This window comes from Vitis riparia, chromosome 10 (genome assembly GCF_004353265.1).
Source record: "Vitis riparia cultivar Riparia Gloire de Montpellier isolate 1030 chromosome 10, EGFV_Vit.rip_1.0, whole genome shotgun sequence".
Lineage (NCBI taxonomy): Eukaryota > Viridiplantae > Streptophyta > Magnoliopsida > Vitales > Vitaceae > Vitis > Vitis riparia.
The window spans coordinates 12,963,888-12,977,655 of record NC_048440.1 but is presented as its reverse complement, the minus strand read 5'-3'; the positions used below and the strand labels follow the sequence as shown (position 1 = coordinate 12,977,655).

At 37.6% G+C, this 13,768-nt stretch overlaps 3 protein-coding genes across 4 annotated transcripts; 1 reads left to right on the top strand and 2 right to left on the bottom strand.

Moving 5' to 3' along the window:
- Positions 1 to 878: 878 nt before the first annotated feature.
- Positions 879 to 3,949, bottom strand: LOC117923451. 2 transcript variants are annotated; one of them, XM_034841741.1, is made up of 3 exons: positions 3,385 to 3,949; positions 1,130 to 2,722; positions 879 to 1,081 (listed from the first exon to the last, which is right to left on the bottom strand). In XM_034841741.1, exons 1-3 carry the CDS (start codon positions 3,790 to 3,792, stop codon positions 911 to 913), a joined length of 2,172 nt encoding a protein of 723 aa, XP_034697632.1. In that variant the 5' UTR covers positions 3,793 to 3,949; the 3' UTR covers positions 879 to 910. The 2 variants fall into 2 exon arrangements, with proteins under 2 accessions (XP_034697632.1, XP_034697631.1); XM_034841740.1 differs by having other exon boundaries at positions 879 to 2,722.
- Positions 3,950 to 5,114: 1,165 nt separating this feature from the next.
- On the bottom strand, positions 5,115 to 7,008 carry LOC117923519 (receptor like protein 29-like). The gene has a single exon (XM_034841847.1). It carries the CDS (start codon positions 6,592 to 6,594, stop codon positions 5,170 to 5,172), a length of 1,425 nt encoding a protein of 474 aa, XP_034697738.1. The 5' UTR covers positions 6,595 to 7,008; the 3' UTR covers positions 5,115 to 5,169.
- A 2,532-nt stretch (positions 7,009 to 9,540) lies between these two features.
- LOC117924140 lies at positions 9,541 to 10,494 on the top strand. Its single transcript, XM_034842713.1, has one exon. It carries the CDS (start codon positions 9,625 to 9,627, stop codon positions 10,321 to 10,323), a length of 699 nt encoding a protein of 232 aa, XP_034698604.1. The 5' UTR covers positions 9,541 to 9,624; the 3' UTR covers positions 10,324 to 10,494.
- Positions 10,495 to 13,768: the final 3,274 nt, after the last annotated feature.

Sequence of the window (13,768 nt, the reverse complement as noted above, 5' to 3'; positions counted from 1 at the left end):
AAAATAGCAATTAATTGCAGCTAACCGATCCTCTTTAACAATCCCCTCAAATTGAAGTGTATATCCATGACAACCAACTTGCCGGGAAAAAAGCAAAGGGCTTCAATGAAAAGATTAGCAGGTTATTTAGTAATGGACTATCTTAATAATCTCAACTTGAAGCTTCTCCCAAACAAAATGATAATCAATTTCAATATGTTATGTTTGTTCCTTGAAAACAATATTTGAAGCAATATCAATGGCCATCTAATTGTCACAATGTAACATTGTTAGTTGTGTATGTTGGATCTTCAAATCTTCTAATAATTGCTTCAATTAAGTAATCTCACAACAAGATACTACTAGTGATCTAAATTCTTCCAATAAATAGGAGATTACCCGAGCAGTATGCAATATATATGACTGATCATTGTGTGTCGTCCCCTACAAGTTGATCAATCCGCATTACATAAAGCTTCAATTAGACTTGACTACAAGCTAATAAAAATATCCCTTGATGTTGTGCTTGTTTGATATATGTCAATACTGTACATGTCACACTTAAACGGGATATCAGTTTTGTACTGACTTAATACATGTACAGCTATATCAAGTCTGGCTATGCAATGGTTTAGTAAATTAGGAGACACAAAATCTTTGATACGATGAAGGATCCTTCAAAGGTTCTCCACTACACTTATCTTGCCATGGAAAGAGGTCAATCAACCACCAAGAATCATACAACCGCTAATGACAAGGATCATAAACACGAACCTTTTATATCCGTTCATCAGCAATTTTGCTCTTTTGTTTGTAAAAAGTCATCCTGCAATCATATATATTTTTCTGTACCATTTAAAGGACAATAAAAATCACATATTACATCATTCCTTGCTTAGTTTTTTTTTTTTTTTTTTTGTTCTTTTTTTTTTTATTTAGACAAAAAGAGCAAGTAAAACAAAGAGCCAAATCCAAAAGCGTGCAAAAGGGTCCCTAGGTTTTGCCACAGCCCTTCATCATCAGGCTCATCTTCCTTCTTTAAGTTTTCGGTCCCCTGAGTCTCAACCTCTTCTTGATCCGTATGTTTCTGGGCATTGGTCCCCTGAGTCTCAACCTCTTCTTTATCCGTATGTTTCTGGGCATTGGTTCCCTGAGTCTCAACCTCTTCTTTATCCGTATGTTTCTGGGCAATGGTCCCCTGAGTCTCAACCTCTTCTTTATCCGTATGTTTCTGGGCCAGTGCCCCTTCATGTAGTGCCAAAATATGTTTCTGGGCCAGTGCCCTTTCATGTTGTGCCAACTTTGCCTCTTGTTCAGAGAATTTGGCCCGCATTTTCTCCACCTCTGCTACCATCGTCTCCCACTTCCTTCTATATTCTACCACGTTCAAAAAAGGTCCTAAGGCCTCAATTTGCTCCCTTAACCACCCCACATTCACCTTCACCCTCTCCAGATCATCTAGCTTTCTGTACATAAATCTAAAATCATGATGAGTCAGCTTTCGCGCTGGGTACTCTTGCATTAGTTGCATTACAGTTACCAAACCCTCTACTAGATAACCACGGAAAGCTTGATCCTTGAAGAGACAGTTTGCAGTAATGTCTCCATGCTCGGCAAAAATTTCCTCAACCATAGGTGCAATGGAGGGAGACACTGGTACACCTCGTACAAGCACTTTGGTCCCATCATCTCTATCAGACTTTGACCTTTCAAGCCTTGGTTCCACTGGCATGATCGTGGAAGGAGAAACAAACGTCAGACTTGGCATGGGAGAAGGATCTACCTTGAACGTAATGGAAACCAAAGGAGAGGCTAAGGAGCCCTTGTTGAAAGCAGTGACTGCACCCACGCCTGAGTCAATCTGAGGGCTTTGGGATGGAGAGAAATGAGTTGCACTCATACTTGAATTCACCTTTACGTCACTGCTTTTGCCCTGCAACTCTTCCTGAGCCTCAGGCTTGAGGTGCTTCTCCGCCCGGTCCTCTGAAAGTAAGCTTTTTTGACTAACAGTTGATGAGGCCTGCTGAGGCACTAATTGTGATTGGGGCAAATCCTCCACCTTAGCAACAACTTGGGGGACCTTTACATCACTGGTCTTCCCCTGCAACTCAGGTTTGAGGTGCTTCTCTGCCTTATTCTCTGAAGGTAAGCTTTCTCGACCAACACTTGATGAGGAAGCCCTTTCCCCACCTTGGGGCGGAGATGAGGCCTGCTGAGGCACTGATTGTGACTCGGGCAAATCCTCCACCCTAGCAACAACTTGGGGGACCTTTACATCACTGGTCTTCCCCTGCAACTCAGGTTTGAGGTGCCTCTCCGCCTCATTCTCTGAAAGTAACCTTTCTCGACTAACACTTGATGAGGAAGCACGTACCCCATCTTGGGGCGGAGGCACTAATAGTGATAGGAGCAAATCCTCCACTATACCATCAATTTGGGGGACCTTTACATCACTGGTCTTCCCCTGCAACTCAGGTTTGAGTTGCTCCTCCGCCTTATTCTGTGAAAGTAAGCTTTCTCGACTAACACTTGATGAGGAAGAACTTTCCCCACCTTGGGGCGGAGATGAGGCCTGCGGAGGCACTAATTTTGATTGGGGCAGATCCTCCACCTTATCAAGAGCTTGAGGGACTGATGCAGGAACTTGGGAATTGGACTTCTGAAGATTTGCATTCGTATTCGACTCCGACCCCGTTTGGATAGCAATACGTCGATCTCTATGGCATTTGCACTGAGGGTTAGCCTATTACACGTTTGACATGGGGAAGGAGTTAGGCATGCATAATGAGTGAACAAACAGTAAAGGATTCAAGGCTTTCATTTAGGGTTAGCCTCCACATTTCCTTCAATAATAGTTTGTTAAACTTCTTTGCAGATATTTTGAGCTGCTTATCCTCCGAAAGGTACCTGGCTTTGTTTAAGGCAACTGTCATTTTTTGGGGTGGAGGTAGCGGGAAGGCAGGGCAGGCCTCGAATTCAATTTTGCCTTCTTTTTAAGTGTAGTACGATCACAGATAGCTCCCCCAAACTTAAGGAAGACAAATTTAAAATCATTTACATAGTTCTTTTTTTCAGTCATTAAACTTTAATTTCCATAGGTAAACATTAGTCATTAGTCCATTATTGATATTGTCAATGGATCGTATTTGACCACAATAGTCCAGGACCAATATCCCCTAACTAGTCATATGCCATTGTAGTCACCACTTTTCTTTCTTAGAATTTATACATAAAGTCTGCCATAAAGACATTCAAAATTAACTTAAAACTAAAAAATTACTGAAACTAGAGAATTGAATATTATTTTCTGTAATTGTTAGATTTTGATGACAGAAAGAAATTACATAAAAAGTATGTCTTCATGTGCATTTTTGGAAGAAAGTTAGATCATGTAAAGAAGAGAACCTTAGTGGCAGAATCTGGCCTCATGGACACACCCTCTCGGGCTGCTGATCTCATTTGATAGGAAACTTTCCCTACTTGACGAGCTGCCATGACTTCCTGTTTCACCCAAAAGCTGCAACCGATGATTCCAATAACGCAAGCCAAAGTGAAAGACGCCCTTCCCACCCTTTTAGCCATGTTGTGGTCATTGGCTTTGTTGCGTCTTGATGGTGTCCGAAACCCACCTGCAGCACAAGTTATTGGACCAAGGATTTGCCTAGCCGGGTAGCTCCTGAAGCCTTTACCAGGGGAGAAAGGAGAACGGCGGAAGCTGAATTGGAGATTTGCGGCATGGAAGGAAGAAGGGATGCGAAGGGGAAGGGGTGTGCGGGGGAGGGTGTAGCAATGGAGGCGAAGTGCCGACTCCATTTGTATTTCATTGTATGTAAGGCTAGGATTAGTTATCCCAGTCTTATGTAACAATAAAACGGCCGCATGGACGATGAATCTGGTTTTCCATTGGAGGAAGTAAGGTATAATTGTACTGGTTTCAACCAAACATTCTCAGAGGCAAAGCATCTGTGTCAACAGCATTTCATGCATGCCATTTATAGAGTTCCAAAACTGAAAATCTGAACCTATTTTGGGTTTGATCAGTTGACCCCAAAATGAAAATCTTTAATGATACCAATTTTCTTCAGTATATGTCAGCCATTTCCAATCCCTATCACTTTGTTTGTCAGCTTGTACTGATTTTGCCTCAAACTATAAAATACTATAAGCCAACCATAATGTCCCAAGAGTAACATGGAAAAAGAGGGTCTCTTCCTTGATATCCAGGAGAGGAACAAACTTTACTTTCGAAGTTAAAGATTCCTTGATCAGTATCCACAAGTCTCTTTACCAACCCTTCAAAACTAAATCAGAAATCAGTATTTAGAACTAGTGATAGAAAATTTTTCTGAACATGTAACCGTGAACACCAAATTTGGAACAATTTTTTTGGCTGGAATGCCTATCATCATCTGTGATGGCATCTGCTATACATGCATGGGCTTGCAAAAATGGAAAATGGAAAGAAAAGAAAAGGCTCATCCTGCATATATGAGATCCATGTCCATTGGGATTCTCCATGGAGGCCGCCTGGCCCTACAGAGACTGGTTGATTATTATGAGACTCAGGCAGAGCTCGATCATGAGGCTGAGAAAAAAAATTAAAGGAATTACTTGCTGCCACTCTTTTGAGAATTATTACCATAATTTTATTTCTTATGGATGGTGGAAATGTAGTGTGTGGAAGAATTATTAACAAAAAATTTTGGTCAGAAATGTTTTAATGGTTATTATAAAAGCCTACCCAAGTAAGGTTTGTAAATTTATGATGAGTATCTTTATACAAAAAAGAATTTGTGATTCGGCCATGTGAGGCTTCTTCTAGGTTATTGAGAAGGCATGTGGCTTGGGCTCGAGGAGCTGCAATGAGTCAGAAACACTACAGAGGGCGACAGGCCTGGCGAATGCCCTCCAGTCTCCATTGAAAAATCCGACACTTCTGCTCCTCTTTCTGAAAGGCTGAAACTCAGTGAGGGGACTGAAGGTATACGCCACTTTCATGTGAGCATCTTTCAAGAAAGCAGGGCCAAAAAGGTTCAGGGTTTTAGGTAAAGCTCCTCGTCACTGTGCAGTTCAATGCAACCACTACGTTACACAGGCCCCATCTAATGATTATCACCATTTTTATGCATTTTTCCTAGCAAGAAAATGACCACCCATGAATATATTGATTCTGTAAGACAAGCCACTTCCCTACAATTGTAAGAATAAGAATCTCAGAAACCAAACAAAGAAATAAGGCAAAAGGAGATCTTGATTCAGCACTGGAGTGTTTGAGCTCATAATTCCGTGCTCCCAAGATGGCTTCATTCTCTTGCAATCATCTGATTGTGGTTCAGCCCAGCTCTTGTTGTTACTTGATTCTGCTGAATGTAAACATGCAGGTGTAGACAGGTATAGAGAAATATTCTTCTCGTACAGCCGGTTGCTTGTGCATAGCCCACTGTTTCCTCTAACATCCAGCCTCTTCCCAAGCCTGTTAATGAATTCTTCCGGAAATAATAGCTCCCCACTTAGATGATTTTGGCTCAAATTTAGCTGATCTAATCTTGGAAGTGTCCCTAAATCTGGAGGGATTATCCCATTTAGGCTGTTCTTGTCTAGAGACAGAGCAGTGAGATTCCTCAAAAATGGAAAATACTTGGGTATGGGGCCTGTTAACCCACATCCTGAAAAGCTCAATACCGTGAGCTTTTTGAATGTCCCTATAAACAGGGGTATCCCTGTGTTTAAAGGGTTGTATTGAATCAATAAGTACTCTAACTGCTCCATACCTGAGAGAGTTTGAGGGATTGGCCCGGTTAAAAAGTTATTGCTCAAATCCAATAAGACCAACCTCTTCAGCTTCCCCAAATCTTGGGGTATTCTTCCAGCCAACCTGTTTGAACCCAAATCAACTTTTTCGAGGAGCTGAAGCTGACCCAATGTATAAGGCACCCTCCCTTCCAGGCCATTCCAGCTGATGTCCAAAATGGTCAAGCTTTTTAACCCTCCAATCTCTACAGGGATTTCACCACTCAGGTTGTTGTAGCTGAGGTCAAGCTGCTCCAAACTGCCCAACCCACCAAGCTCCTTTGGAATTTCTCCCTGCAGATTGTTCTGAGACAAGCAAAGGATCCTCAAATTTGCAACCTCTCCTAGACTTGCGGGAATCACTCCATGGAGGGATGGATTTGATTCAAGGGCTAGATGCTCTAAGGAAGAGAATGCACCAAAGAGGGTTGGAGAAAGAGAGACTGGTGAAGTCAGGAAACAGTCAAAAATAGAGAGGGTTCTCAGATAAGGTAACTTGAGTAGGGACTTTGCAGGTAGGTTAGCATTAGCTTTGCAAGGAGGGATAAGAACATCAGGGCCAACATGAATCTTAGTGACATGAAAGATTAGAGGGTCTTGGCTAATCTCACATTGAACACCAGGCCATGGAGTGTCTGTACATGGTTGTGGGTGCATCTCTGCCCAGCTTGGGTACTCTAGAAGGGCATCCATAACTTCAAAAAGCCCCAACAGCTCCTCCTCCTCCATCACTACTGTTTCACCACCATCTGAGTTTTTCTGCAAGGCAACCACCCCAGCTGCCAAAACAAGCAACCCCACAAGAAGAAGACACACAGAAGCCATGAGAGAAAAGAGAAGAAACTGATAAAAGCCAATAGAAAAGAACCCTTAAATTAAATGAAAAGTTGAAACTGAAACTGTGACTTTAGCCTGAGTGAAGATATGCTTCATTTTCTTTTACAAGACTTCCCTGATTGATCGATTCAGAGAAAAAGGGAGGTAAAGGAATATATGTTAACTCACTATCATGTCAGTATAAGGCAACCCTAAGTTGTCGCCTCTTCTTCCCACACATATATGAGAGTGAAGATGACAGTGTTAGTTTGCATGGAAATGGAAAAGATGATGGTGCAGTAACAGTTGCCACAAGAGGAAACATTTGTCAGAAGGAGAAGAACAGTAACATGATGAGACATTGCCATATCTCAGTATCACCTATGAGGTCGACTCAACAAGGAAGCTTTTGCAGCAGATGACAGTCTCCTCCATCTCTTTCTCTCTCTGAATCTCTCCTCCAAACCCTGGACTTCTTGCATGCCCTGCCGCCTCTACTATAACCTCTACCATCCACAGCTTTGTCCCAAGTGAAGCTTTTATACTCTGAAAGTGCCGTTTTGTACAATTTTTCTGTCCGTCCAAATAGTTTATAATCAGAAAAAGATCATGAGAGATTATAGGCTTTTGCCTATCCATCCTACATTACATACTTTACTAGTGCCAATCTTATTTATGTCAAGAAGCTGAATCCAATGTCACCAACATGTCATTGGTTTTGTTTATATGAGCTTGAAGAAGGAAAATAGAAATTGTGGTGATCTTCTTTAAATGAAATGTCTATTAATTCAGCATCAGAGAAACTAAGCCATTACTGGACTTGCCACATATTTCTAGTGGGTCAGAACAAATTAAGTTTAGGACTCACACCAACCCAAAGAGGCTTTATTTCCATCCACCTCACCCTGTGTACGAGGGCCCAAGACCAATCCCACCTCTCAAAACAAAGGCTTCTATGCTGATTATTGGGCTCATCTTCAAGATGTTGTTTGCAGACTGTGTCTCCATCTCATCTACTGTCCCATCTTATTTTAGCATCAAAGATTTCAAAGTACCTATCCAAGTTAGGTTTGACCAAATAGCATCAATTGGGTGTACAACCACAGATACAAGCATGCATATTTGGGATTGTATACATCATGCTCCATTACAAATAATAATAAGCCATGGCAAAAGCATTTTTGAGATCTGGAACCAGCACAACAACAATATGCACGCAGTGAATGAAATGGCTTAAGCAATCAAACCCAAAAATGTTATTTATTCTTGTGATAAGCATCAAGCTCAGAATCTCGACAGTTGGGCTCCTACCAGAGTTTTCTTTTGTTAATTAGTTACTAGATGTTGTTACTAAAACCAAACTACATGACTCAAAGACATTAATTAACCTCCTCAATAATCATTAAGAATCTCCATTGTATCTTGGAAACCTCCCAAAAAATTGTTTCTTGAAAGTTTTTTCACTCACCCATGAAAATATTATTTATTACAAGTACAATGAATCATCACGGCTTTATAATATACATAATGTTAGAAACTTCTCCCCCTAATCAGAGTGGAATATCATACTTATTTTTTTATATAGACAACATTTTCATCAACTATGAGATCTAACAGACACACTTCTTACAAAACGAACAAACAAAATCTCACGTGAGGATTAAGTTAAAGATTGTTATTAAAAACAAATCTTGAGTTAGAGATATTAACCTCCTCTTAAGGTCGTATATATCCTCTACACTTTGAAAGAGACCTAATCTCATTAAAATTCTCTAATGTACCCTTAATTTTTACCATTATTTTTCTCTAATGAAAACTTTTATTTTCATCACCCCTAATTTTCTTTTTATTATCAATCATTACCTTATTTTAGTCATACCTCTTTCTGAAAAAGACTATTCAGATACATCCGACAGTAAATTGATATACATGAGAATGATTGATCCATCATTTATGCCATAATCACAGGTATCAATAAAGTATGTGACGTTTATGTTTGTCCACTTCTCCTTGGACACTTCCCCTACCGATATTACTATATATAAACTACTGCTTCATTAACATCATTTTAGGCTCTAATATAACCCACAAGCGACCAATCACATTCCGCCACTCAATCTCTCACATGTGCCACTTCACCATTTCTTGTTCCCTAATCTTCTACTATAAATTAATAACAATTCAACCTAATCAGATAAAACTGAAATTACGGGACAACTAAAGCAAAAAAGAAATCACAAAAACTAAATTTTAACCAAAGAAAAGCGAACTCCTATCATACACGTGGCGCATACCCAAGTGAGTTGGGTCCCAGCCTTCGGAGGGATTCTCTCAATGAAAGGGATCCATGGTACACGTCTCAGCCGCATATTAAACAATCAAGGAACTGTTGGGAATGGGCCACATGAGGCTTGAATTTGTATCATGAAAACTACCAGAGATAAGCATAGAGCTAGGACCCAGGTGAGATGATCTCAGCCCTTCGTTGAGGAGTGGTGGGGCCATGAATGAGAAACTGACACGTGGACTCAATCAATCATGCTCAGTAAAGACAGTACAGTATCCGTATAAGAACTGAGAAGAGGGGTTAGGTGTCACTGTGGATAAGTTTTGGAAATAGGAACTGGACCCATATACCATACAAAACTAATGGTATGTTTTAGCTAACGGCATTGTTTAATATAATTGCTATTATCATTTATCAGAGCTTCTTTGACTGGTTTCATGCCCATTCAATCATCAAGTTTCCTCTAGAAACTTTCCATTTGGCCAAACATGAAAAAGTTACAAGGACATAAGCGTAAATTGGATAAAAGTAATGGGCATTTTTGAGAATGCGGAGAGGTCGAATTATTTGCCACCTCGACAAAGATTGAAGACCTACACTTCCTTTTTCGGGTAATCCCTCCTATAAAACCCCTTCATGATACGGTGCTTCACCAACTGCATTTTGAAAACTTGAAACCCCACGACACCAAGCCACAAAGCCTCTCTCAAGTCTCAAGTCTCAAGTCTCAACTCCCTCTTCTCTCTCTAAACATGGCCAAACTACCTCTAAGTTTAGCATCAACTAGACCTTACAAAACCAAAGACTATTCTCAACAACCAAATGGGATCTCCTTCTGGGCCTTTCTGGTGTCCATTTTCATTTGCATTTCTATTTTCTATGTCTTCAACCTCTCTCCTTCCACTCTCTTTACCACTCCCAGGTTCTGGTTCTTCATTTCCAACACCCTCATCCTTATCATAGCAGCGGATTCCGGCGCTTTCTCCTCCTCCCCAAAAGAAAACCACCAAGATTTCTATGATGAATACTTGGCGAATAGTCGAGCAAGGAACTCTCCATCCGTTGAGGTCGTTGAGAAAAGCATTACACCAGTACAGGAGGTTGAGAATATGGTAGAGAACAAGGAGGTTATCCATGAAACTATATTAGAACTAAAAAACGACCTTGAAAAGCCTTGTGAATCCACCCCAGAAGATACCTGTGAAGCTTACCATGACAAGAAGATCGAAGCAAGAAGAATTCAGCGTAGCAAGTCTGATAAGGCGATATCGGTGAAGGCGAAAGATGAGGAGAACAAGACTGTCCTCCTCAGGTCAGAGACTGAGAAGCTGCGACCAAGTGCCGAGGAAAATGAGTTTCTGAGTATGTCAGATGAAGAACTGAATAGAAGGATCGAGGAGTTCATTCAGAAATTTAACAGGCAAATTCGGGCTTCAAGGGATCAGTACTAGAAACCTGGAACCATATTTTCGAAGTAAATTTGAGGGCTTCAAAACATTTCGCTGGTTTGTTTTGTATGCTATTGTCTTTGTTTCTCTTGTAAAAGTTTCCAACTTTTGTTAGGACCGCTATGTCTATATCAAAAAAAATTTCCTTCTATGCTAAAAATTGTATTTAGCATATGTTTGGTTACGTTGATAGTGCTTCTAAAAACAGTTCTAATATAAAACATGTTTTTAAGAATATAAACTTTCGAAAAAATTTTAAAAAACATTTTTAAAAATTAAAAAAAAAAAAAAGACTTATAATACTTTATAAAAAAAATAATTAGTTAATCATTTTATTTAAAAAATAGAAAAAATATGGTTACTCAAACTCAAATCATATTTGTTCAAGGCTATCATGGCGCTGAAATTGAAGCAGTGGGACAAAATTGAAGTGGAAGAAAGGCAACCCTAACCCATGGAGCAATAAAATTTTAGGCCCCACCCATTTTGGATTCTTGTTTAAATAGAATAATACTTTATGTTTTATACTGCGAATGGATTCCCGAAAGCATTTTTTGAAAGATACGATTGCATAATCTGTGTGAACATTGAGATATTTTAGTGAGACTGATGGTTTTACATAGAGTGGGCAATTGCTCGAATGAAATTTCCTGTTAATTAAGGTGTAAATAAATAAATTTATTTGTTTTTTTCCATACCTTAATGTTATTATTTATTAAATGTTAAAGCTAATTTCTTTTGCTAATTTAAAAATGTTTTAAATCAATAATTAGTATAATATATAGTATTTATAACATATTTTATACTTTAAGGTATAAACTTTTATTATAATAATAAAAAGTCTAAAAATTATTTTATAAAAAATGTTTCTTTCCTTTCAAAGGGAATGTGAAACGATGGACCATACTGTACTGCTCTTGGTTGAAAGCCAGGAGTATTAGAGAACAAGAGTTATGGTGGATTGACAATCACGAAGGTATATGGAAAATAAATAATAAAAATGAAAAAGAGAAATAATGTTTTAATTATTCTTAAATTATTGATTTAAAATTTATTACTTATTTTTTACTTTTAGTATTATAGTTGTTTAATAAAATTAATTTTAAATTTATTTTATATTATAAAATTGACATATTTACCCTTTATTTTAATTTATATTTATATTTTCATTAATATTAAAAGTATTACAGATGCAAAAATATTTACAATAAAAAATAAATTATGAAAAACCATTGTTGTAAATTTAATATTAAAAATAAGTTAATGCTTAAAGTTATTTTTCATTTTTAAGTTATGATATTAAGTTAAATTACTAAACATACTTAAGTTATTTAACAACTTAAATTAAGTCATTAAATTTGGTTTATCAAACACCCTTTAAATAACATTCTATTCAATGGCCTATATAAATGATATATTATTTTAATTATGATTAACCACGGAAATAATTTGAGCACCTCTTACCTTTAAGATATAATATGATTTCATTTTTTATATAGAGTAATTTCTTCGTAATTACAAATTGTAATTTTTCTACAGTAAAATTACAATATATGACTTGAAAATACATTGAGAATCCATTACCCATGAAGTTATTTTGAAGCATGCTATATCATTATATTGGATTTAAACTTTATTATTAAAAGTATATTTGAGAGTCATTTTAGGAAATATTTTTAATTTTTCTAACACTTCAATATAAAAATTTTCAAGTATAAAAAGAATTAAAAACATTTTCTAAATCATTATTAAACGGGTTCTAATATATTCATATTAAATTTTTAAAAAATAACAACAGGATATCTTATAATTTCTTACCATTTTATGACTATAATTACTAATTCATATATCAAAATTGTGAATTTTTTATATTCAGTTGGACAAGGACAACCATATCATCATCAACCACAGAAAGTTACAAAGCGGAAAACCTCCTTCTCCTTTAAGCAGCACAATCCCGGGCAAGCACCTGTTTCTTTTCGACCATCACAATCACAACAAAGAAAAAGAATGTTAACAAAAATGCAGCACTGAATTGAACAGCGAAAGAAATCCAGAAGCATCCACCCAGATTAGAACTAATTCGATTTTTTTCACATCAAGTAAATTGATTTGTAGACCAATTAAAGATTTTGATTTTTTTTTCTTCCTTTTTAGCTTTAGATTAATATAATTATAAAGATGTCATTAAAACAGAAACTGATGAAGATTGGGAATGACAAGACTCCCCACGATCCGTTCGGTAGATATTCTTTTGAGAAACCTTACACAAAATAATATTAAATTACACAAAAATATGACATTGTCATAGGACAATATTCTGACACATACCATACATGGCCGGTGCAATTAAGGAACCAAAACCAATTAGTCAGAAACCTAGCAAAATGATTTTTTGGTCGACACATCGTTTTCCATGGCAAAAGGCCCTTTAGGCTCCACCCCTCACATGCAAATAATTTTCTCTCGGACATTATTGTACGGTTGGCTTTCATTGTAATCACTTTCTTCATGAAACGTCCTATCCTATAATATTGCATGGTACATTTTTTTTCTTTTTTCCCCCAAAAATATGCTGATAATATTATCATGAAGCTAAAAACTTTGCAATAATTCAAGGAAATTCCTGCCTATTTCTAGAAGTATCGTTGGAAGTTGTCTAGTCCACTTCGGAGACAAAGCCATGGCACAGTTGTTTTGAAGGTATGCCATGTCTCCTTTTATCAGTCCTTAATTTTTGTGACAGATGTAAGCGAAACAAAGAAAGTAGGGATCCACAAAATGGGGATTCTTCTTTCCCTTTTCACTTTGGTCCACAGTTAAAAACTTCCTATGTATGTTTCTCATTCGAAGTTCGAACGAAGACTTTGTGTAAATTGAGGATTTTGGATATGGATGTCCCATCAAATTGCAGGACGGATGGAGCATCCGGTGAGGGTTTTTAGATATGAAAGTCCCATCAGATGTCTCTGATGCAGCCGGTAGATTTACTTTGGAAGCAACTTCCCTCTTAAAGAAAAGAATATGATAATATTAATGGTTGAAAAGATCTGGCCAATGGGTGTCTTCCACGTTGCTGCAATGATTTTCACGTAAATTGATTGCCACCTTTTTTATTCGCGAAAGGTTAACATGGACACGTGGTCACCGCCCTCTTGTTTTATCTAGGATTTGACATTCATACAAATCTTGCGTACAATCATACAAATTATGCAAGTCATGCATAACTGTTTAATTTATTCATTTTTAAAATGATTGTTGTTGTGCTGTCAAAACATCTTCGTCCATGGATCACAGATTGATGCTTCTTCGTCATAAGGTTAAAAGATTACGATTTTGAACACGTTTTTAAAGATTTTCTGTATTCAGATTTTTATTAATATGTATAATTAGAGTGTTATTAGAAAAATTATTTATCAAGTGCTTTTTTTAATATAATTAGTTATTT